At 46.7% G+C, this 25,694-nt stretch overlaps 3 protein-coding genes across 4 annotated transcripts in view; 2 read left to right on the top strand and 1 right to left on the bottom strand.

The window, feature by feature from the left end:
• Positions 1-43: 43 nt before the first annotated feature.
• On the top strand, positions 44-5,047 carry LOC1280869 (uncharacterized). The gene is made up of 4 exons (XM_061654354.1): positions 44-529; positions 653-3,186; positions 3,248-3,561; positions 4,303-5,047. The coding sequence occupies exons 1-4, from the start codon at positions 449-451 to the stop codon at positions 4,488-4,490; spliced, it is 3,117 nt and encodes a 1,038-aa protein (XP_061510338.1). The 5' UTR covers positions 44-448; the 3' UTR covers positions 4,491-5,047.
• Positions 5,048-5,112: 65 nt separating this feature from the next.
• LOC5668053 (uncharacterized) lies at positions 5,113-12,155 on the bottom strand. 2 transcript variants are annotated; one of them, XM_061654356.1, is made up of 5 exons: positions 11,952-12,155; positions 11,122-11,299; positions 9,156-10,080; positions 7,680-9,079; positions 5,113-6,834 (listed from the first exon to the last, which is right to left on the bottom strand). In XM_061654356.1, exons 3-4 carry the CDS (start codon positions 9,754-9,756, stop codon positions 7,713-7,715), a joined length of 1,968 nt encoding a protein of 655 aa, XP_061510340.1. In that variant the 5' UTR covers positions 9,757-10,080; positions 11,122-11,299; positions 11,952-12,155; the 3' UTR covers positions 5,113-6,834; positions 7,680-7,712. The 2 variants fall into 2 exon arrangements, with proteins under 2 accessions (XP_061510340.1, XP_061510339.1); XM_061654355.1 differs by having other exon boundaries at positions 5,113-9,079; positions 11,667-12,155.
• A 1,176-nt stretch (positions 12,156-13,331) lies between these two features.
• LOC1280870 (low-density lipoprotein receptor-related protein 6) overlaps positions 13,332-25,694 on the top strand; it is a 33,106-nt gene continuing 20,743 nt past the window's right edge. The window contains exon 1 of the mRNA XM_061662163.1: positions 13,332-14,497. Within this exon, the coding sequence (XP_061518147.1) occupies positions 14,194-14,497 (304 nt within the window). The 5' untranslated portion in view covers positions 13,332-14,193. The remainder of the gene's footprint in view (positions 14,498-25,694) is intronic.

Genomic DNA, 25,694 nt, shown 5'->3' with positions numbered 1-25,694 from the left:
CTGTCAGCAAAAGTTCCGTTGGTTCAAAATTTCCAAACGGCCTTTTGTGCAGCTGCTGTCATGGTGTTGGTGCCGAAACGGTTCATTCAAGTTTTTGAAGTTACGCCGTCGATTTGAGCGGGTTTATGTGCTGCTGTGTTTGGTGTGTGCTAGTGTCGTCGGTTTATTTGCGGTAAATTGGCTGCAGAATTGTAGAAATAGTGCTGCAAAACTCGATAGAAAAAAAAAAACGCGAGGAAATAAGCAACCGCAACTGTTGTGAGCCAAAGTGTGCACGGTTCGCGAAATGTATTGAAAGGGTGTTGTCTACACTTTCTATGGAGTAGCATCTTTTTGCCTGTGGTGTATTGTGTCCGTGTTTATTCATCTGTATAGTGGACTGAGCGAATTAGAAAAGCAGATTTGGAGCACAGTTTTAAAGGCAAACTGCTCTCCAATCTCCAGCAACATGGATGAGCTGTTGGAAATGTTCAACTCCTTCATCGGGGAGGCACTCGATTACGAACGGGCTATGGATGCTGAGTTCGTGGTAAGCAGCGGGCAGCAGGGAGACGCACAGAGTTGTAGCATGCGCTGCCGGGCTCGGCATAACCGGAAGCGGAAGGGTAACGATTTCTCACATTACCTGTTTGTTTTCCTTTTTTTGGAACAGGAGCTCGAGAAGAAGTTGAGCGAGTGCGTCTCGCTGGCAAAGGAGCGGGGCACACCGGTGCAGAACAAGAAGCGCCCCAAGCGGCAGGCATCCCTATCGGAAAAGGAAGAAGAAGCGAGCGGTAAGTCCGCCGGGGAGGAGGAAGAACAGTCAGAAGCAAGAACATCGACGAACGATCGTTCGACCACAGGCGGCACTGGAAAATCGTCCTCCGCCCGCATGCTCGATGTGAGTGGCGGCAAGGGTGCGGGTGAAAAGCAGGCACCGCAACCGATGGACACCACCACCAGCCAGGCGAACGAATCGTCCGTCCGGCCGTCACGAACGGCACGGCTGAAGGCGCAGGAAAAGCTGAAGGAACCGGCAATAGGCAGCAAGCTGCGCAACGATGGCGGCACGGCGGTGACGATCAAGCTGGAGCGCAACTCGTCCGTCGCTAACAGTACGCTGGTGCGGGGCGGAAAGGAGGCGCTGGTGGCGATGGAGAAAACCACGCTCGAGCGAACGTACGTCGAGATGGAGACGGAAAACGATGCGAACCGGGCGAACCGAATCATTAGCCCGGCAGCTGCCGCTGCCGAGAAGCGGACAAACGACGAAGGCTTCTCCAGCGCAAACGAAGCATCGCAGAAGGAACCGGCGAAGCAGGCCGGCAAAAGCGAGCGCGACATGTCACTGCTGGTCGTGCCCCCGGTCATACCAAAGGTGGAGATTGTGTCGGACGAGGAGATGCCACCGCCGAGCATTATGCCGCCACCGAAGCTTCCCGCACCGAAGGTACGCACGAAGAAAAAACCGCCCGTGGGTGAGAAGGGTGCCAAGGACATCAGCGACACGGCGTCCAGCTCGGCCGTGTCGTCGGCCGATTCCACCATGAACAGTACGGCCAGCAGTGTTAGGAGTAGCGTGAGCAACAGCAGCAGCACTACCGCCAAAAATCGGGTGGGACGTCCTACGCGGACGAAAACCAAACAGACGGGCAAACAGGTGGAAGAACCGTTGGCTGCGGAGGCGCCCTCCAAACCTACGACGCCACCCGCGGTGCTGATGGACGTGGGCGTACTGATCGAACCGATGCGCATCAAGGCGGAAAAGCTCTCGATCGTACAGCAGCAGCCAGCACCGGCCGACCGGACGTCCGATAAATCCAACTACGAGGATGCACAGGAGCAGCAGGAGCCAATGGAGGTGGAAACCACCACCAACACGGCGCAGCTGCAGAGCCAGATGCGGCCGCTAAAAATTGCGCTGCAGAAAATCCCGTCGCACGAGCTGCCCCAACAAGCGCACGTCGGCCCGTCCGATATGAATGGAACGTACACGACTGGTACTGCAGCAGGTCAGCCGATTCCATCCGACGGCACGTTCACTATGCCGCCGTCGATACATGACGGCACGTTTACGGTCAACTCGCCGATGGAAAATGCACGCGGTGCGCCGATTTGCAATGAAACGTTCAATATTCCCGCTGCCGGCGGCACACCACCGATGGCCGGATCGGAGCGCCATCCGGACGATACGTACGTGATCGAGAAGAGCGGTGGCTCGTCGGGTGGTGCCGGGCCGCAGCAGCAGCAGCATGTTCCGCTCGCAAACGCCAGCATCATGACCGAGGACGACTCGGTGGTGGAAAACTCGCCCATACAGCCTGCGCCGGAGCAGTTAAAATCAAAAACGACCACCCCCCGTACAAGGGTCGCTGCCGCTGCCGCTGACCCTCCCCCAGTGCCTGGACCGAAGCCACAAAGAGGTGCGGCTGCGCTGAAAAAGTCCGCCAGCGCGGTGGCCGACGCGAAGAAAAACAAGGAACTGTTCAACCCGTGCGTGATGAGCCCAATCAAGAGCCGCATCGAGGCGTTCGAGAAGTGTGCGACGGCAACGGGTGGGCCCGCTGCATCCAAGATCGGCACGCCGCAGGCCCAGATCGGGCGGCTCATGAAAACGGTGAGCACACCGACGCTCGGCACGACGGAACCGCACGGCATTACCCGGTCGGCACACGCGAAACCGTACACCTCCTCCTCCTCCTCCTCGTCCGTCTACACGCCAAACTGTGCCGCCCAGCCGCCCATGCCGAAAGCGGCCTCCGCGTCCAAGATTGGCCAGATGCAGAGCAGGGCGCTCCATCACGGTACAACGAGCGGCGGCGGCGGCGCACAAAGCCACTCGCGCGACTCGAGCTGGGACCGTGCCGGCGGTGGTGGCGGCAGCGGTGGAACGTTATCGGCCGCCTCTTCCACCTCCTCGCTGCTGGACGAGAAGAAGAAAAAGCGCGAGGAAAAGCAGCGGCTGGCGGCGGCCCAGCGGGAAGCGATGGAGCGCGAAAAGCGCGAACACGCCGAGCGGCTGGTGCGCGAGAAGGAGGAAAAGTACCGGAAGCTGGTGCAGGAGAAGCAGGAGAAGCTGCGCCTCGATGCGCAGAAGAAGGCCCGCAAGCTGGAGGAGTTCGAGAAGCGGCGCCAGGCGGAGGAGCAGAAAACGCTCGCCGACCAGAAGCGGGACGAGCTGGCCAAACAGCTGGCCGACCAGGAACGGTACGCAATGTTTTTTTTTCCTATTGGTTTTTTCAATTCTAATTGGTATCATTAATTTTAGAATCAATCGAGAGCTACTGGACACGCTGAAGCAAAATCAAACGAAGGATGCGCACGAAACAAAGCTGCACAAGCAGCTCTACCAGCAGAAGCTGCGCCAGCAGCAGCAGCAGCTTGAGAAGCAGCACCACCAGCAACAGCTGGCCGCGAAAAAGAAGCTGGCGGGTGGGGCGGCCGGCTCCTCCGCCGCCAGCAAGAAGCTGTTCACGTTCGAGATGATCGACACAGACGACTCGACCGACGAGGAGGTGTCGGAGGATACGAGCGCACCGCGCAAGAAGCAGCGACCGCCACTGCCAGAATGGTGCCAGAAGAGTAAGTACCCATTTCGAAAGCAACTCCCCGTCTCCCCTCCTTCCCCTCCCCTCTTTCCATTTCGTTTCTAGTGGTTGGAGCTCGGAATCGGACCTACACGATTCGGACTCCGTGTTCGGAATCAATTCCGGAGCTGATTTCGATGCTGGAGTCGATTTCGATGCTGGAGTCGATTCCGATTTCGGAGTCGGAAATGCCGAAACTGAGCCAATTTCGATTCCAGAGCCGATTTCGATTCTCGAGCCGATTTCGATTCCGGAACCGATTCCGATTCCCGAACCAATCCCGGAGACGTTTCCAATTTCGGAGACGAGTCCAGTTCCGGAACCGATTCCGATTTCGGAGCCGATTCCGATTTCGGAGCCGATTCCGGAACCGATTCCGGAACCGATTCCGGAGCCGATTCCAATTTCGGAGAAGAGTCCGATTCCGGAACCGATACCGGAGCGGATTCCGGAAACGATTCCGGAGCCGATTCCGGAACCAATTACGGAGCCGATTCCTGAACCAATGCCGGAGTCGATTTCAATTCCGGAGCCGATTCCTATTTCGGAGCCGATTCTAGAACCGATTCCGATTCTGGAAACTGATTCCGCACCTAATATCCGAAATCGATTCCGGAAGACTTCGGAGCTAGCCGGAATCGATTCCGACTAAAATTTCATTTTACCCATCACTACTCGTTTCGATAATGGTAAGACTACAATTCTCTTTTGTTGTGTGCGCGTGTTTTCATTGCAGCGGCCGACTTCCGCAAGCAGCTGCAACTGCAGGCCCAGCTACAGTCGAGCGTGATCGATCGACTGTTCTCCGTGCAGCCGATGACGCCCGATCTGCGCCTACTGTTCCCCTCGATCGATGCGCAAAAGCTGAAGCGTAACTCGAGCGCAATCTGGCGCACACCGCCGCGCCACTCGCAGCTGCCGTGAAACAGAGGCGGTGGACCCCCTCTCGCCCAGAATGATGGCACTAGGATGTAGGACGTGTGTACGTGTGTGTGTTTCTATTTGTAAACGACTGTCCCTGTTCTTCACACACCCCCTTCAAAACAACATCATGCTTATATGCCGGTTTGAGTTGCCGTATCGTCTCCGATTCGATTTTAATACACACTTTGAGTTGGGATTACGGATTTATTCCGCTTCTTTTTTCTTTCGCTCCGTTTATTTGTTTTGCTTACTGCACGGCTGAAACAAGTGGCGTGTTGTGTAGTATTTTGCGGTGTTATTGGTTAGCCCGTTTTGCACTTTTGTGTTGCGCAATGTTCCGTTCTGTGGAAAGCTAAGATCCGTTGTCATTTGTTAGGTTGAATTTCACACAACTCATCGATTGGTTTAAGCACCTGCTGCTTGTGTGCGTGTGAACCTCGGAATGCGTAATCTAAATGCGCTGTCCCCGTATTTTTAGGCGTGATATTTTTTATTACATTTGAGGAAGATACGTTTAAAAAGTAATTAATAAATTAAGAATGATTAAGCGAAAAAAATAGAAGACATAAATAGTCAAAAGGGAGAGGATATGCAATGTAAATATAATATCACACGGGTAGTGTTTTTTTCACAAGTAACCATCACTTTTCTTTTATTTCCTTTGCCTTCTCGCGCGCGTCTACAATGTTTTTTTTCCCCCATAATTAGTTAAAGCTTAACATTCGTGTGCCGGGGCTGAACGTGTTTCGGTATCAAAAAAAGCGCACCATCCTGGTTTCGTTGGCAGCCTCTGAAACTTAGTTAAAAACCTTCCCCTAGCACCTTCAATAAAGTGCCAGGGAAGTTGTGTAGTAGGCAAACAATTATCATACAACGTATACAAAATTTAACATTTCAGTGGTTTTAACAAACAGTGGTAAAGAGAGATAGAAAAATAGATCGTACAAAACATCGGGATTTTAGGGGTAGAGCTGTGCAGATTCTTAATTTCTTTTTGTTCCATTTCGGCCACTACTCTAAAGCAGCATTGTTAATTGACAGGGTTCTTCATGTTTGATAGCGAGTGAAACTGACCTTCGACACTACTAGCACACCTCTACTCTGCGTCTACTAACTACTGCTACCGCTACGCATACGGCTACAACTTCGGCCCAGCATGTTCTACTACATCTCTCTATGTGTGTTGTCACATCTCTATAACAAAATTGGAACTCTTCAAAACGTGTACAGAGGACACGCGCTGCACTACTCTTTTAGTTTGAAATCTATTTATAATGCCAATTTGCCAATGGTTTCTCTGTACGCTGCTGTGCAAGCTTTAACAAACTTTCATTCTTTTTGCCTGTGTTTTAAACATCTTTTCTTGTTTGTTTGTTTGTTTTTTGACATTTTACAAATGTTTGGTGTTTTGTATGTTTTCTTTTGCTTTATTTCGTGTTTTTCTTTGCTCGTTTTTATATACTCTCATATTAGTTTAACATTTTTCTTATAATTTTTGTTTGTTTGTGTGTGTGTTTGTTTTGTTATCTTTTTGCCTACACACTAAAAGTTAAAGTTATATTTATTATACTTTTGTTACAAAAAAAAAACACTAGAAAAGCATTTCCTAACTTCATAAGTATTTCAAGCCCGCCGCGCTACTCGCGCGCTGCTCATAGTTGGGAGAGGGTAATATATTTATAGGTAGTGGATTTGATGCTCACTCACACGATTCGCGCCTCTCTTCCCCCCTGTATAAATATGTGTGTGGTTTTGTGTCCCCCCCAGCACGTGTGTTTGTTTATGCGTACTGCACTAAATTCTTCCAATTCTATCACTTTACAACTTCGGTTTTTGGTTAAATTACTAAGCTTTCTTTTTATCTAATCGTTAAAACACTAACGCGCGTGTGTGAGTTATTTTGTCTGTTCACGTGTTCTTGTTTGTTTGTTTGTTTGTTTCGTTTACCATTTTTCTCATAAACAAAATTAACAGTCACAAACAGTTGGAGAGGTAAATAGAGCTCATACAAATAAAAAACATTCTCGAAAGTGTTCTCGTCTCGCCTCAGTAGAAAATCCTAATTGTGTGTGTGTGTGTGTCTTTGTGTTTTGCCTAAAAATGGTTCTGTTGTTGTTTTGCTTTCAGGTAGAAACGTTTGCAAATGTTTAATAAGTAATGTGTTCCAGATTTCATTTGATTATGTTTTCGTTTGTTTTGATTTGTTTCGTATTGTGATTTTGTGCACTTTTAGGTTTTTTTTGCTTCTTCTTCTTCTTCTTATCTTCTGTTTGCGCGCTTCAATCAAAGCACTCGTCTCTGTGTGTTCAGTCGGGTAGACGAGTGGAGCCAAAACACGGCACTGCTGGAGAGGGAATAAGAAATGGAAGGTTATGGAGAGCGGATTTTTCACCGCGTTCAAGCCTGCTCATCCAAGGAAGCGCGGCGTTTTATAGCCGGAAGAGAAAGCGCCTCTCTTTTGTGTTTATGTGTTTGTGTGTTTGGCTGAGAGTGTGTGTGTGTGTTTTCTTTTATGTGCGCATTTTGCTCTCTGTCTCTACAGTTGCCCAAAACATATGCTGAATGATATTATTTACCTATTTGTTTTTAAATGTGTAAAAATCTGTTCATCTCTATTCATTACTATTTCTGGTAGCTAATTCATGTTGAACTCGGTTTCAAATTTGATATGTTTCTGTTACGGTTTTAGTTTTAGTCATTTTAGGTTCGCATACTGTTTGCTGCTGATGTTTGTATATATTTTTTATATTCGTTTTGTTTTTTCATTCTGTTTCTCGTTCCATCATCAAGTTTTGCACTACAAAAGCCGGTCCGGTTCTATCGTCCGAAGGAGTCGTCTGCGGCGCACTACTACGCACCGCACTTTGCAAAAATTTGGCTAGATATAAATTGATGTTAATGTTTTTTTTTCTTTTCTACCTTTTTTGTTGTTGGTGTATGATGTATCCGTTTATATATTGGCTAAAAATGTTAGTAGCTAGTTGATTTCACTCGATTTTATATTGCTTTTTTTAAATCTCTTGTACCGCTTTTTTGCGCATAAAAGTACCAAACAGTAAAACAGCACAACCCACCACACAGCCACACCAAATCCACAAAGCATACAAATGACTTCTAAACATCTTTTTTGGAACCTTCCGGGGAATGTGTGTGTGTGTGCGTGGAAAAGGAGTCGAGGTGAAAACTTACCCACAGTTGCTTCTTTTGCATGTGGCCGATGATTTAGCTGTCGTTCTTCGCGGTCGTGTTTCGCTCCAGTGCTTTCAAAATATTCTCCTTAAGCCTTGCGTACAGCAGCTGCTCCCTGTGGGCCTCCGTGACGGCCACCTCACCTGCCTGTTGGATCGTTTCCAGTGGCTTTTGCTTAAAGATCGAAAAGTAATTCGGATCCTGGCGGATAATGTCCGACAACTGGCTGCACTGCTTCTCGGACAGCTCCAACAGTGCCCGAATTAAACGGTTCGTTTCCGTATCGCCTGTCTCGCCACCGTCACGCGGCTTACTGCTGCTGCTGCTGTTCTCCCCAGCGGACAGCTCCACCGGTGCCGGGGCCACTTCCTTCGACGCAAACAGAATGAAGGCCGGCTTCAGGCGCATGCAGAGACCGCGCCCAATACACAGACCGCCGGCCGAAAGCTGGAACGTGGTCGGTTGTACGCTGCCGGCCGCGCCCCCTTCGTACCGCTTGATGGCGGCGTACGTTTGCAGCAACATTTCCATCAGATCGCTCACGGGCAAGCACTCCCGTTCCGCTTCCCGGGCAAGGATGCGCACCAGCACGCTCAGCCTACCATCATCCTCGTCGGCAGCAGCCGCCTTCCCGCAGCAAACCAGTGGACGCATCTCATCGAACAGTGCACGCTCGTCCGCCGAAACGCCCTGCAGCGCCTCGAACAGCGTCTCGACCTCGCTCGGCTCGAGCCGCAGCAGCTCCACGATCGGGAACCGACTGCCATCGATCCGGATCGCGCCCGGATCGCTCGCGTCCGACACGATCTGCACGTTCGTTTCGAGCGAATGCTTCGCTATCCGCAGCCCGATGTCGATCGCGTGCGCATCGTTGTTAAAGTACTCGCAGCAGTGGTCCTCGAACCCGAACAGCTTCAGCGCCACGATCGCGTTGTTCTTCATCATCAGCTCCGCCTGCCGGATGCTGATGGTCGTTTTGGTCCAGAAGCAGATCGAGGCGGCGTGCGCGAGCCGCGTCTCGATCGACGCGTTGTAGTAGTTCGAGTGCATCGCGGACAGTGTGTCGCAGATGACGAGATCGCTGATGATGTTGCCCGTCTCGTTGATGAAGTTGCACACCTTGAAGCCGGTCGCGATGCTGTGGCTGGTCGAGGCCACGCCGGACAGGGCGGAGATGTGGGGCATCGTGCCGAACGTGAGGACGTGCGCGGTCAGGCTGAGCCAGGCGGTGCGCGATTCCGAATCGAGGAAAGGATTGAGCGACTCCTGGTGGGCGCTCTTGTCCCGCAGCACATCGATCGACCGGCCCGTCGCGTACAGGGCCGAACCGATGCTGGCGGCTACGAACGGGGTGGCGATACCGCCCGACAGAAAGATGGCCCCGGTAGCGCCCGCAATTCCTGTGCGAAATGGAAAACCAAAGCGCTCATTAGCTACCGTTAGAGGATTTTCTTTCCTTTTTTGCTTCAAACTCACCAATAATGCCCGTCGCAATGTCGAGCGCCTTAAAGTAGTACGCCTTCCAGGCGGGCGTTTTGCCCACCTCGTACAGTACGGTTTTGTCGTCGCCCGCCTCCAGCCGGCCCTCCCGCGGGTACATCATCTCCGCCGACGGGTACTTGTTGTTGCGCAAAAAATCCTTAAAGCTGCCGTACACCCGGCCGTACGAGTCGACGTACTTCGGCTCAGTGCCCACCCCGAACTGGTACCGGAACAGGGCCACCTCGTACAGCTTCCCTTCCGCGTACAGCTCGATCGGCAGGATCGTCAGCTGGCACGGTTCGTCCGGGGAATCGCCCCCGATCTGTGCGTACATCTGCTGCGTCAGCCGGTCGATCGTTTTGCGCGACTCGGCATCATAGAAGCAGAGCTGCTCCATGTACTCCTGCTGCAGCTCGTCGTCCGTCCACTCGTTCGGGTCCTTCATCGTGAGGTTCAGCGCGTACCCGAGCGTGTTCTCGAGCGCGGCCCCGGTCAGCATTTGCGGCTCGTCCCCCCGGCACGCACCGCCCCGGTTGAGGAACTTTTTCATATTCTCCTTCGCCCGCTCCATCCACTCGTCCGGTCCGATCTCCATGCTGGTGCTGGTGGTGGTGGTGCTCTCTTCACGGCAAGTGAGATTTGCTCTTATCTATCACGTTCGTAGCAACCGGCGATGGCGCACTTGAGCAGAAGTGTGAATTGTGCAACGCTCGTTTTTGCTCGCCCGATGGGTATGACTCATCGAATGGTGCAACAACAACAAGAAAATGGAAATTTGTCGAAGCAATACGGCGCAGCTCGGTAAAGCGGACACACTTAGCTTCAACCACCAACCAGACACTACCAGCAGGATGGCAGCAACTGATTTACCACACGCCGGATATGCTAATGAGCTCGACTCGAGGCAGGGTTTGTTGTACTGAAAAAAAAATAAGAAAAAAGAAAAACATACGTTACTATTTAACGAGCTGGCAGCAATCAAAGCAGGCAAAGTAAATAACAACACGGGCATTAGCGCAGGTGAGAAAATCAATAAAATTTCGATTTTCTTCCACACTTCCGTAGCTACTACCAACTAGTGATGGGAAAAATAAAGTTTTCGTCGGAATCGATTCCGGCTAGCTTTGAAGTTTTGTGGAATTTATTCCGGATAGTAAATCCGGAATCAGTTTTCGAAATCGGCCCTGGAATCGGAATCGTCTCCAGAATCGGAATCGGGTCCGGAATCGGAATTGGTTCCGAAATCAGAATCGGCTCCGGAATTGGAATCGGTTTCGGCATCTGCATAAGAATAGACGTTTGAATCCAATGATGCTACGCAGTGATAGCCGCAAAGAATCATAATTTACTTGTAATGATGCTATTAGATTTGGTAGATGGAATTGGATTCGGTATGTCAAAGCTCGTTTAACAGAAGTTACTATGCTTCAAAAAAATGACTTCGCATTGCCCTAGATTCTGTACCGAGAGAAATTTAACTGTCGGAGAGATAAATAAATAAAGAAATAAAGTTTCAATTAAATGCTGGACAAAAACAGACATGCTTTCAGCGTATAAACAAGCGTTTAAGTCGTTCAAATAGAAAAAAAGATCGCTTCTCGGCCTAAAGGCTAAGATCAAAGTGAATAATAATAAAAAAAAATGAAATGGAATCCATTTTGACAGCCGAATTCCAATTCCATCTACCAAATCTAGTAGCACCATAAACGCTCCATATTCTTATATAGATTCCCGGACTGGTTTCCCTTCTGAAATTTCTTATTTCAATTGAAGAACTGATTTTCATTCCGAGTCTAATTCCAATCCTGGAGTCAATTCTGATTCCGTTTCTGGAACATATTGAGCGATTCCCAGGTCAATTCCGATCCCGAAGCCGATTCTGATTCCGGAATCGATTACAGAGCCAACTCCCGAATCAGGTAGGTCTGATTCCGAGCTCCCACCACTATTAACAACCTACCTTTGCCTTCTTCTCAGCCACACCGTGGGAGATTGATTATCTCATGGGGAAGAATGGGGGGGGGGGGGGGGATAATTTGTCACGAAACGTGGTCCGACCCGAAATGTGTGGCCAGCAGCTGTTTTGCGATGCAACCCGTTCCTTGGAAGGTTCCGGCGGAGTGTCCCTGTGTTTTGAGCTGGAAGATTGTAGATAGTACGGGATTGCAATTTCACAGCCAACGTAGTATTCCGTGCGGAGAGGATACGGCAGGTGGCTCTGCCAAGGCGTAGTAGGCGCTTGCTACTGGAAGAGATAACATCCTCCCATCGCTTTCGCTACACCGTTTAGCAAACAAAAACCGCGAGGTCAATTGGAACAAAGAGAGCTCAAGAGCACAAACACACACAACACGCTTGAAATACTGCTGTGCTTGATCGATTACACCCAAAGTAAAGTGGAACTCCAGATGGCGGGCGGGTCCAAAGTGAATGATGTTTCTGTGTTTTTTTCGCAGTGCAGTTTTGGGTCGATTGCGATTTGATACTGAGGCATCGATTACTAACCCACAAAATGCACACACACACACCTACACACACACTGATAACGGGAAGCGGAGTGGAAGTGGCTTTGCACCGTGATAAAAGAACCAAAAAGAAACAATGAACTCAACTACACACAGCCTTTGCTGCTGCTGTGAAACACGCACGCACACACACAGACGGGTCACGGAAATGCGCTGCGTCGTGGACCGTGATCGATCACCCAGCACCTCCGTGCGATGGTGGGCGTTTCGGTTCGTAGTTGGATGTTGGTGTGGGGCGGCTGTGAAAAATGAAAAACTGCCCTACCTTTCTCGCTCTCGCTCTCTGTCTCACTCACTCACCCACACACTCGAGAGAGGATAATAGCCCTTCAAAAGGGGGGGGGGGGAGGGAGGAGTGGGGGGATTGAGGAGGGTTAGGAAAATGCCAATGCATTTGCCTGAGGTTGCGCACGTTTGTTTTGATTCTGTCTTGATGCGGGGCTGGAGCGGGGGGAGGAAAGCGATAGGGCAGGGTGTGTGCATGGGCGAAATCAAAACACAACACAGCTGAGTGTGCGTGCCGACTGACAGTTCATGGTGGACAAAATTGCTTTTATGTTTCGTTTTTGGCACATTCTGATTTGCATTTAGGAAATTATTCTAATAAGTATTCTAATTGAAAATAATTTACATAAAAATTCAGAAATTGTTCTCGATCGAAAAAATATCCACATTTAAAGACTTAACCTTTACCTCTACGATCGGCATACCGGGTATCTCATACATTTTGTATGGGAAGTGATAGATTTTAATTTAAAAACTTTATTTTTTTTCGATAAATTGAATATTAAAATTTGAAAATTTGTTTCAAAATAAAGGCAGTAGTTTTTTATACTTTGTTGAATGGGGATTTTTCTCTAAGGCTGGAAATAGACGAACCGAGATCGTCGCGGTACCGCGAAATTCGCGCCTTGTTTATAACAGTTGTAGAACAGTTGGGCTGTCAAATCTTCCGCGCCTCCGATCGCGCCTGCTGTTTCGCAGAGATACCCAACTTCGGTATTCCTGAGATTTTCGCGGTAGCGCGAACCGATTGCTTTCACTTTTTCTGGTGAATTCGTTTGAAAAAACGTGTAGGGAAAAGAGTTTTGTATTTTATTTTGCATAAACTATGTGAAATAACCAATTTGATTCGAAAATTGATAAACATTATTTCTTCTTGGCACATTCAATCGTCACCAGACCTCGGATGGTTCCATACACGAACCGCGATTATCTCGCCTATCTGTCAGATTTTATAACAGAATTGACAGCTCAAGTCATACGCGATTTTCGCGGTACCGCGACGATCTCGATTCGTCTATTTCCAGCCTAAAATATTTAGAGATGAAGATGTTGGTCATTGAGACAACGGTTAAAATTGATAAAAATATAATAAAGCATCCTTTTTTGGAGGTTATTTGCATGACGTTTCTTTTCAAAATGATTGTATTTAAATCAATCAATTAAATGTGTGTGTGTGTGTTTTAGTGTACAAAAACATTTTCTATGAATTTTTGATCTCACATTTTCTCCCATGATGTTTGCTAACTATGGGCCAAAACAGTCGCCACTGCCGGACAGAAGTGCGCACAGTGGGATTTGCGTGTGGTCAAAATACCGCACCACACACATACACAGAGAGCTGTCAAACTGCGTGCGCTTTGGCCGCCGTACATCTCGCAACAGACCAACACTACCGTCCGGGGGTCGCGCGCTCTGTACCGCACTGCACGTCATTCGCGTCGGGTCGCGTTTTATTTATCTGGCTTCCTTAGCTTATTATTTTTTTTAGAACGCGCGTTCAGACAAATTAATTAATATTTTAGCTGTACAACGTAACGATTTGCTGCTGCCCATTTGCCATTGCGTCGCAGTGTACCAAAGTGTTGGTGTGTGTGTGCGTTTTTGTTGCTAATAATTGCGGCACCGTGTTCGGTTTCCCCCGAGAGTGCGGCTTGCTCGTGGGCGGGTGTGCAGCAAAGCAAGGTGGGAAGCAAGGGGAGTGACCGAAGGAGATGCCGAAGATGGCCGCCACCGTCTCGCGATCGTACGCACTCGACGTGCGCGGCTCTGTAGCGGCAAGAATGTGATGCGCGGCGCGGTGAAAGATACAAATTCTTGCCCTTTTTGGTGGAGCGATCTTTAAGAAAGTGTGTGTGTGAGTTTGTGCTTGTGTGGATCGAAACAAATATCGAAATTATTGATTCCGCGGAGCGCGGAGGTGTGATGCTGCGCTGAAGACAACGAGCGAGCAAGATCGAGTTTGTGTGTGTTGTTCTCAAGGGGTTGTTGTTAGGCCGTCAATTGCTATGAAAATTTCTTTCGAAAAAATATTCATTCTGTAGCCAAATTTGTGAAGAGTAATTTAATTTTGTGCTTGTGTATGTGTGTGTGTATCTGTGCGAGAGAAAAAGAGAAAAAAAGGAAGATCGTCTGAGGATAATGCTGTTGCAGATAAGAATTCCATCACACAAGTGTTACTAAGCTGTGTGTGTGCGTGTGCGTTTGTGTGCGTCTGCACTTGTATGTGTGTGTTCAGCATCCTCAATGCCGTGCCGTCGTGCTATGACGAGATGGGCAAGGTCAAACAATGCAACAGTAGGGTACGGCGCCGGTTGCCCCATTCGTCCTGTGGACAGGCCACAATTACGCACAGGCGCGAGCCAACAATCACCGCTCGATCCAGCATCGATCTCGGGCCAGCAGCTCAAGCCCATCCTCGGACGATGGTGAAAACGTTGCCAAAACGTAGCAGCAGTAGGCACTTGGTGCTTGCAACGCTGCTGCTTGCACATTTAATTACCTTTGGATTTATAAACAATTGCCGAGGTAAGTTAGACCGAATCTATACGATTCCACTTGTCCCCATTTGCACTAGAGTTTAATGTTGTTGTCATAATTTTCCAAACCGTAACCATCATTGGAAGAGCCAAATTCCCTTCTTCTCAAAGGGCCACAGCACACACAACACCAACCATCAGCCGGGTCGTCCTACCTTATCTGCGGGTGTAACGCCGATAACACGGCGATAACGTAACAAAACACGCTTGTGGGGGGATAACGCTCTTGAACGGTTTGTGTTTGTGTGTGTGTGTGTGTGTGTGTGCGTGTGGACAAGTATCGACAGCCCAATCATTACGGACAAGCTCGGTGGAAGGTGTCATGTCCCGCAGTATCTTATGCTTGCACTGATAAAATGCCCACCAAAAACTAGTAGAAGAAGGTGCCCTTTTTTCAGAGTAGAGTAGGTTTGCGCTGCAAAACTATTTCCCGTTCACGAACAACAAGCGACATCCATCGTCCACGCTAGAGATTCGGGGTTGGAAATGTTTGCTTCAAGTCTCATTCTATGGCTGCGATCGGATGTCTCTAGCCAGCCCAGCTAGTTCATTTGTGATTGAACGTAGGTCCAAGTAACCAATGCTAGATCATTCGAGTTGCCATTGAGACTTCTTCTTCTTTGGCACAACAACCATTGTCGATCAAAGGCCTGCCTATACACCATTAGTGGGCTTTGGCTTTCAGTGAATTACTGATTTTACTCATAGCAGGAATGGGGGCGTACGTATGGGGACACGATCCATTTGGGGCTTGAACCCATGACGCGCATGTAGTTGTTAAGTCTTACGAGTTGACGACTATACCACCAGACCGGCATTTGAGGCTGTTGAAATGATTCTTACTGGTTTGAAATACTTGATCATTGATGTTGGCCGAGCTTGACAAATTAAGGAAGAATGCTGATCTAGTTTCATTTTATTCTTTATCTTCTTAAATGACTATCAAGAGCAGTAGAGATTCGATGTAGCGGTGAGAGCTCGGAATCGGGCCCACCCGATTCCGTGTTTGGAATCAATTCCGGAACCGAACGAAGGGTGACAGGAGAAAGATGGGGGAAGCGGGAAGCGCTTGATTGAACGCCTGGAAACAGTGAAGCAGAGGATCGTAGGACCCGTAGAAAGTACGTCTAGCGGGCAAATGAAGGAAATTCCCAGGAAGCAAGACGCGAGGTGGCGCATACAGAGAGATTCGCGCAAGGAGGGTAGGAGCGTCCGTTACGTTTACTAGATGCAGTCCACTGATAAGGCTCGCTTGCGCAACTGAACGGCGATCCTGTAGGGGCATTACATACAGCAGGCGACAACGGACGGGGTAGGGAAGAAGAGGGGCGTTAGTGCGACCTAAACATTATTCTAGGACGTAGCTAAGCTACACTGCTTTCAAGCAAGTCGGGTCGGTAAAATCCCTAGCTATCGCAAAGATCATACCCATGAGTTTGTTAGCACGTGACAAAATATTTTTAGTGCCATGAATGTTGTTGAGTTTAACATCAGCAAGAACACTAGGCAGATAGGGAGAGAAAGTTGTCATGACACCTATGGGAGAACGAATCAAGAGAAGAGAAGTAGGACATACATACTACTATACCACGTACATGACTAAAAAAATCAGATCATCTGCGAAAAGCAAATTACCAGAGGAACGAAAAACAGTAATGACATTGATGATTAATATGAAAAACAAAAGTCAACAAAGTGCGCTAAGGTTTGGTCAAATTTGTCGCCCACTAAATAATGTGCGAAACGTGACACGAAAAACCGATCATCTTAAGGCGACTTCTCGTTGAAACTGCAAACTCTTGCGAGTACTGCAACTGTGCTATATTTGTTTTGCGCTCTCTTTGTGGTGAATTTATGTTCCTCCAACACGTGTAAAGGGATTCATTTTTAAAATATGTCTTCATTGGTTAAAATGTAACGAAAATGGAATTTATGGCCGCCTCAAGAGCATACACGTGCCAACGCATGATGAGGAAAGAGAATGCAATCCTGGTCACGGCACCAATGACGAGTCTACTCCTTATTTGGTATAAATATCGTAAAATAATGTATCGTAATGATACTGGGATACCATGGACCCATTGTTAGAGCCAAATATTTGCCACAACCACTCGCTCCCTTCTCCTTCCCCCTTCTTGCACACCTGCCAGCAGCACTAGGTTTTGCTAATTCTTTGCACGTGATGAATGGGTTCATGTTCATGTGCGCCCCGCTCTGTCCCCAGTGCGCCTCAGCGGTGCAAATTAAGAGCCCTGTTCTGGTGTCTCCACGCGGTGGTGTGACCGATTCGTGACAAAGTGCTTCACCAGGGCGGCATGAAGTGAAGTGTGTGTGGTGTATGTGTTGTGTGTGCCTGTGGGTTGCGCACTCGATTCTCGATGAGGTTTCCGTTTTGTTTTTGCTGATTATTTTTCCTAACCAGTTTCGTCACGTTCAAAACATTTGGAGAGTATAATATGTGGTTCGCCGGCAGCATATTAAGTGAGCGCAGCAAAACCTTCCCGGTTTGCGGCGTATGCGAGCAGGTTATAGAATTTAAGATCATAGTAGTTTAATGGAATTATTTTTTTCAATGGAAGTACAACTAGTTTACATTATTGTGTATTTTATGCAGGTGTATGTGAATCTGTATGAGAAATGCTGTAAAATATCCTTGCATCTTTTGATATTAATGTTGTCCTGTGTATTACGTTCTCAGCCGATCAGTTTCGATTTGATTGTTAGGGGTTGATGACAAAATCCAGAAAACGAAGCTGCAGTTTCTCCCTTTGCAGAAGCAGTGGAAATAAAAGGTCCTTTCTCCTTTTGTTGGGTTTTGTACTGTTTCCTTCGATATCGATAAACCTGGTGATCAATTTGTGAACCTTATTCCTCGGAAACACTGGCTCTTCTGTTAGGTTTAACGATTTTAAAAGTCAAAAATAGAACCAGATAGCAAATACAAAGTTTGCTAAACGTAAAGAATGAAAGTCGATGAAATCAATCGATTATAATTATCATTAATAACATCTGGACTATACATCTTTTAATTTTAATCATCTCTTTGATACTATTGCGTGAAAACCTGTAATTATATGATACTAAACACTATCGACTGCTAACGCTGCTCTTACGCTGGTGCTTCATGTAGGTGAGCGTAAGTGACTGGCGCAGCATGCCGTTAGTCGCACGATCGAATCTAATCTGGATCGAGAGTTAGTTTTCAGTTAATTCATTTATAGGAAGTGATATTTTAAATGATTTTAAACGTATTTCAAGCGTTATCAAAATAATATGGAACAATTATATCTACTGGCTGCTGCTGCTATTCGTGCGTTTATATTAATCGATAAGCTTTTTTCACAAGATGGCGTGTTAATTGTTTTATGACATTTTTATTGCTCTCCGTTCAATTGTGATTAAGATGTCACGTACGTCCTGCAGCTTGCGATCGAGGAGAGAATATCTCTCCCCCAACATTCAAAACTACCCAACTGGTTGATTTTATGAAGGGACCTCATAAAACTTATAATAAAATATATTCTTAACGTTTTCCATTGTATTCCCTTTTGATCAAAATCTTTTCAAGAAACGGATTGCCAGCAGCAAGCATACCTGTTCTGTTCTGTTCTGTTCACGTGGCCTCTCTGTACCTTTCTCATGGCCGTATCCTGCTGTGCGTCTTGGTCTTTCGTGACTCTCGTTTTCAGGACCTTCGCTGTATCTGCCGATGGGAGAGTTTTATTTTCCCTAAAATTTATTGCACGTGTCGTTGAATTCCGTGCCGTTTGCACACTGCAACTGTCCCACAGTTTATGCAGTCAACAATCCCAACCTTTAACTACGGCAAAACGAAATACCTCCCTCCAAATGTGCTTGTTGTTTGCTGCAACACTGTCTCCCTGTTCGAACACTTCCACTTGCGGAGGTGATCAACCCCGTTGCGCAGCATCGAAAGCAAGAAGAAGGTAAAGGTGCAGCCACTCACGCATGCGCACATTTCCTCGCTGGCTGGCTGTGAGCGAACATTACTGGATGCTGGATGGCTAAGGGGAGAAGGAAAAAACAAAACAAAACACACCAATACTACCACGCACGCCAGAAACTGGAAGCGCTTGGCTGCGTGGCTGATGCGCTGGAATGAGGGAAATGACGAAACACGTCACCAGCAGCCGCAGCAAGAGCAATTGCGGAAAACAAGCAAAGGAAATGACCTCGGTCCAGCAGCAGCAGGAGGGCGGCACAGGGAAGCAAGAAGCAACAAGAGGCCAAAGAACTGCGTAAGGTGGGTGGAATTGAAGGAAAAAGAGAAAAAGCGAGGAAACAAGTCGATAGTAGAATTGGGAAACTTGTATGAATTGGGAACGCACAGTAAGAATGAACAGAAGAGGAAGAGCAAAACGGCTTCAAACAAAAATAGAAAAAAAGAAAGAAGCAACTGCCCAAAATAAAACGAGCGAAAAGAGAAGACGACCCCGGTGGTGTAAAATAAGAAAGAAGGTGTGTAAAGCTCGATAGAACGATAAAATAGCTTAGAACAAAACATAAAATCTAACGCAGTGTGAAATGGAGAAGAGAAAACGAAAAGAATGTAATGCGTGTAAGGAACGAATGAAGAAAAAAAAAACGAAAAGAGAAAATCAGATGGAGACACGAGAACAGGAGAATGAAATATACATATGGGGAAGATCGTTTTGTCACTTGGTTGTGATGGTGTGCTGGAAGTCTAGCTCTCTATAGCAAGTGATGCAGCCTTTTTTGAAGGTTCCAGAATAGCTGGAAAACCTGAAATTTGATGCCACAAACGAATATTCCAAGACAATCTGGACGAAGGTGGAAAATCCTTCTTTTTCTAGCACAATTTCTGGACGTTGCAGGCGTTTGGCGGTCGGCGCGTGTTCGAAATAGAACGAGCGAGAGCGGTTGTTGTGGTAAATCCTGAGAGCTCTCAGCGTCAACGACGCCGACGGCTGCTGCAGCCCGTCTTTTCTCCGCCCCGAGAGTAGTTTCCACAATGTATGTATGTAATTTTCTTACAAATTCGTACCCGTGTTTGTGCTCATGCGTAAGATGCGTAGCCCCCAGACTAACCGGCAAACCATTACACAAACACACACACGTAAGCTAAGAAGAATGATTTAAAGACGATCGATCTTTTCCGCTACCGCCCATTGCACGCACACTCGCATAACCCGGCTGCGGGCTGGAGGAAAATGTGCTTCTGATGTTGATGTGCTGCTGGTGCCTGTCTGCCTCTAACCGGGTCCATGTCCAGCCAAGTGTGTGTGTTGTTGGCTCGCGGAAAATCAAACCACAAACGATCGCGTGAGGGAATCCCTGGGACCCGCGGGGTCTCTCTGTCTCGAAGTAGGAACAGTCGGCGTATCTTCGCATGCTCCCTTCAGCAAGCACACGGAAACGGTGAAAAGCGAGAACGAAGACAACACACCAATAAAACAACAACAACAGAAGAACAACAATAAGTTGCGATCTCATAACAAGGCACTGATCGTTTTTATTTATTTTCTGTCCTACGCTGCCTTCTAGAGCTGCTTGGCGCGATTCAAGCACCTCGGGCACGCATATTCCGCGCTCATTCTCTTTCTTTGCTGTATCTATGCCAGCAACGTAAGGAGTAAGGTGAAGTGATCGTGATCATCATTACTAACGATTTTTGGCTGCGGGTTCGAGCCAGCAGACTCCGTTTGACACGAAACGAAGCGGGCTGTGGTGAGGTGAAGGAACACGCAAGAAACTCCCGAATGGGTGGAATATCATTGCGTCCCATTCTTTCGAGTCCGTTGCCCGTGTGTGTGGGGTTTTTCGATCGTCTATGGATGCTGAGACCAGACTGAGGCTGAGGTCTCTACATACACACACACACACTCCACCCGTGTTCGAACTTGCGAGGCAACGTTTTCCTCGAATTTTGATTGATACACGCAGATAAATGCTCGATCATTAGTCATTTTTCTTGCGTTTGCGTGGTTCGGGCGGGCGAACGAACGAATGACCGTTCTTACACAGGAGGACCAAACATCGAAGCAAAGGGGCGCTGCACAAGAATTGAATGGAACAACAAAATAGCACTGTATTGCTGCTGCTATAGCCGTTGTTTCGCTGGGATGGAAAGCGTTTCGTTATTACCCGACCTTGAGGCACAAACGGAAGAGGTCAAGTTGTGTATTTTTCTCTTTCCTCTTTTCGGGTGTGAGTGTGTGTGTTTATGTATAGATGTTACTTTACATCTTGCACGATGCTAATTTGCATGAGCTTGGACAGAAGATGGTGCGCGAATGGGCAGTGTTGGTGTGATTTGGGTCACCAACTAACTTCCCAGACATGTTTCAAAGCAAAGTTTGTTTAATATTTTTTTGCTATCTGTTATATCCAATTTTTAAGAAACATTTTAAAATGGCAGTGCCAATGATGTTCCAAAGTCACCCCAAGCATGTTGGTTCACCTTATTTTGATGTTGGATGATGTTCTGATGCTACAAAGAGCTGGGTGGAGCTACATCAGAGGTGCGGAGCACGAATTGAGTGTTGAGTTAATCGGTTCTGCGTTGAGTTGCAGTTGAGTTTACATAGGTACATTGAGGGTTCGGAGCTAAAAAGATCCACATTGCTTCATGGAACTAGATGAGCCTGAGGAGCTTCTTTGAGATTACAGAGCTGTATTGTGCGTATGGAGCTCCGTCGGAGGTCTATTGAGCTTACAGAGGTAGATTGAGGGTGCAGAGGTACATTGAGGGCGCAGAGTTAAATTGAAAGTGAACTGGTACATTGTCTCTACCGAGCTATATTGAATGTATTCGGAACCTAATTTGGACTTTCGGAGTCACAATGAGCTTACAGAGCAATAATGTGAGCTACATTGAGCTTTCAGATCTACTATCAGCATGCAGAGCTACAAAGAGCTTTCTCCTCTATCTTTATCCAGTTTAGCCAGTTGATGTAACATATGTTTCTGTTATAATTGATACTAAAATATCTCTTGTCTGATACGATTGAATTTAATTTCCAAGGATTTGCGGAGTGTATATAACCATTTATATTTATATTCATTTATATCTATATGTGTGCGACTTAGCGCGATATATGTGTTGGATGATTAGCGCGTTTTGTTCAAGCTAACGTTTAATAAAGCCCCGACAGTTATCTCTAACATCATGAGGATACTTTTCAATATTTTTTCAATCTGTTATGTGTATAGCCGGTCTCGTAGTACAGTCGTCAACTGATATAATATATTCAAACACGAAAAATGTAACACTCCAATTCCTGTGTAACAAGTTTTAATATATTGAAAGTGCAGTGTGAAATTGCTCTTGCTTATTTGATATATCCTTAACACGTTATTTCAATTCCAAACAAAACAGATGAACGTCTGTTTGCACTTCAACAACGTCAAATTCTTTCCCTTCACCTTTTTCTGCTAAGTTGGCACCTATAAGCTGGCAAAGTCGGTGAGACGTTTTTTTAAGTGATCATCCGTTTAAAGTCCCCGGCTGCCCTCCACCATTGTCAAGGTGACATTGAACAGTTTAACGCTGTTAATCCAACACCAATATTGACCGAAACGAAAAATAGCTCGTGCAATGGGGCAGAATTTTAATAGCACGGCAAATAGATAAGTTTTAGAGATGCAAAAATGTATCCTACACACCAAAAACAAAGCAAAAAAAAAAATCGCAAAACTGACTAATATTTGCATTTCCCCAGCACTGCGAGAGTTGCGATGTTTGCACAATCTGGCACACCGTTTGTTTGTCTTTGCACGCCTAGGCTTTGTGTGGATCGTCAAACACATCTGGTGATAAATATGGGTGACGTCTATGGTTCGAAAATGTGAGGAATAGAATTGCGTTTAAATCATGAATAAATAGTAGAGTAGACTTCGGTTCGCTTTTTATCTGTTAAATCAAACACTAAAACTTGCAAAAAGCCTAGGAAGAATACCTAAAGGTTGTTGAAACTTTTCTCACGAATGCAAGATAACGGCGTCCATTAATTAAGAGATTAACCAGCTCTTAATTAAGAGGTGTTTATCCTTTATCTCGTTCAAGCGGATAGCATTGCTATCTCGTGATTAAATTGACACTAGCTATGCCAATGTGTAAGAACAGAATGTTGTTGTTTTTTAATAAAATTTGTAGCCTTGTGATAAATCAGTATTTGCAGTATCTTTCAAACCATTTTGTATGATGGCGTGCCAACTGTACCAATATTCTCCCGAAAGCAACCCAATTGCTTCCCAAACAAGCGCCCCAAGCAAGGATGCACGCCATCATTGACCGGTTCCTTCACTCCGGTCCAGCTGGCGCAAAATTGGATTCAATCAATGCAATTACTCTCGAACTTCTGGCTGCTTCCATGCGTCTCCCGCTCCAGCTCTACCGTTTTTCCCCAACTCACTGTGTTCCTATCCTGTTAGGCCTTTTGGGCCTTGAAACCTTCTCTCATTGCTGCTGGCGATCTTCTAACGATCGAACCATGGCTTGTAAGACGCATTTGTCTTGACGCTCCATTACCTCTGCAGGCAGGCAGGCAGGCTCTTGGTGCAAACGGTAGAACGATGTGCAAACGATTCAATTACTGAAATAAATACGTACGAGATATATTGCATGCGTGTGTGTGGCATTGTTTTGGCTGGAGTCTTCCATGGCTGACTGATCAATTGACTGACAAGAGCTTTGGGGTTCCTAAATTTGCCCCATCTCCCCTGCCGGAGAAGGTGTTTCGTTAATGCTGGTTCTCTCTCTCTCTCTCTCTCTCTCTCTCTCTCTCTCTCTCTCTCTCTCTTTTGTCTTGTGTGTGTCTGCGTGGTCGAGATGCAAACCGGACGGCGTAGAAGAGAAAGGTTGTAATGATTGGGCTTATTAGGTACACCGTCGGCACAACGGCACCGTCAACCGTCACAATTACCAACGTCAACGCTTCGGAGCACATCCTTTGGAAGTAATTTCTACTACCCTGTAAAGAACCCATCGTTTGGCGTTTCACGGGTGAGAAATGTCAAAGTTTTGACAGCTTGGCTGGCAACATCTGACAGACGGGCGGTGGTAATGTTGCATAACGACCGGTAGCAGACGAGCAGCGTTCTAGGTGGTAACGAGGGAGATAAATTGGGATTTTGCAGTTAACTAGACGGGAACGAAAACTGCACAAAATCATGCTTTTGCCGTGGTGGTTTGCTCGGTTGGTTGAACGGTTTGAGCGAGCTAATTCCAAGTGTCACCACTTGAGGCCGCTGTGTAAAACCAAGAGTTAAGGTGGGTTTTATACGGCGAGAAGCCGGTCTGTTCGTAATTTGCATACAATGCTTCGTTGCCGACTAGAAAGTAGTTTCTTGTTCCAGTTTTTTTATATATTCCGTGTCATTAGACTGTTTCCTCGATCTTGGTAAGTTCTCAATACACATCTGTGTATAATACACGGTTATAATAATAAAAGAGTCTCCAATCTTTGCACTCCTCTTTGCCTGTCTAGAGAGATTGTACAATGAACGTTAATAAGCCTTCGATAAGCTAGCTTCGTTGACAGCAATGGCGACACAGAGGGCGAGACAGATTTCCTGTACATCTTGCTGACGCGCAATTACCTATCGAGGCTATTGAATATTTGTTTTACCAATGTAACAAATAGAATTTGATAGTGTCCTTTTCAGAGGTTCTTCTTCCTAGGTTTTCTAGAATTTCGATCACTTGTTAACAAACTACTAAACGTCAGACACTTTTGGACAACTTGGAAATAAAGCGGAATCAGTATACTTCCTTTATTCAAATCCAAAGTCGGGCCAAATTGGCAATAAACTACTAATTTCCTATGATTTCAAAATACCTGATTTGCTGTCTGAAGTTGAAGAATACATCTTTTGAAGTGTTGAAATTGCACGTCTATATTTGCTGTCTGGAATTCGTTCAAGCTCGTTTGCTAGACTTCAAACAATGGTCCTTCGAACCGGATTTATTGGGTTGAGTCGATAACTCTACAGACTCTATCCCACTTTACGATTGTGAAATCCTTTTTTGGTTATCTATAAATGTTATCTAAAATATTTGTTTAAACGAAAAGCATGATGATCTGTTTATTTCGTTCATGTATGCCAGCAACATGCCGTACTCTGCCGTCTGTCGTTGAGTCAAGACTCCAAAAGATCATCACAATGAAAATAAGTATAATCACAATGGTAAACAGCTTCGATTAACACCAGCGTTCGGGTGTGTACTTTGCTAAAGGCAATCGAAGCATGACCGCGTATATTCCAATGTGAGGCGATGTCTTAATTCTCACCTCGCACTGCATCATTCAACTGAAGCCGTTCGGTTTACACACAAGCGCGGTGTCCTAGGTGTCAAACCAACCAGCTAAATGTTTGCACTTGAAGATCAATTCACAGTGTCACACACTCCAGACTCGATATTGATCAAAGAATATTTCACATTGCGAACAATAAGTGTCCAAAAGAAACTGGTCCGAAACGGTGATCGAAAAATAAATTAGACTCGTTCAATCGCACAGATGGCGAGATCATGTTCATCCATTTTGAGAAGTGTTTCCAAAACGGCACGATTTCGTTAAACAAGTGGCAGATATGATCGTGCCGCGCGAGCACAGGCCGCCTGATGATGAGCTCACGTCGGCCGATGGGGAGAAGTGTAGTGTGCGAAAAGCGCAAAAAACAACACACCGACCAACAAAAAAACGCATTTCTTCTCCATCATCATCTGTGTGCAGGCTGGGCGGTCAAGATCGTAAAGATTCGCTTCCCAAACTTCCCACCCAGTGTCTTTCCACTCGTGCTAGAGGGAGAGACAGAGAGAGAGATTTCAACCTACAGCAGCCAGCAGTCAGCAAAACAACAAGTCGTACACACTTTCTTTAGCAACCAGCACCATATTGGAGTTGTAGTGTGCCACCTTCAAGTTTTGGTTAGAATGGAACTTTAAAAAATACAAAAAAAAAGGTTTAACATCCACACAGACACAACCATACCTACCTCAGTGGGAAATAATAATGAGTAAAACATAACAAGACAAGTTAAGTGATGATGATCATACGTTTTATTTCGCGCATAATATTTCCCGAAACGCGCAAACACGACGTCGGTCGTCAAACGGAGCTTCAGGTTCTTGAGCGAACGAGTCGACTAAAGAGGTGGAACCGATGATGAATTTAGCGGGCCCGGTAACTGGTTGGCAGCTG

Source organism: Anopheles gambiae, chromosome 3 (genome assembly GCF_943734735.2).
Source record: "Anopheles gambiae chromosome 3, idAnoGambNW_F1_1, whole genome shotgun sequence".
In the NCBI taxonomy this organism is placed as follows: domain Eukaryota; kingdom Metazoa; phylum Arthropoda; class Insecta; order Diptera; family Culicidae; genus Anopheles; species Anopheles gambiae.
The sequence above is the reverse complement of the archived record's forward strand: the minus strand, read 5'-3'. Positions and strand labels throughout refer to the sequence as shown.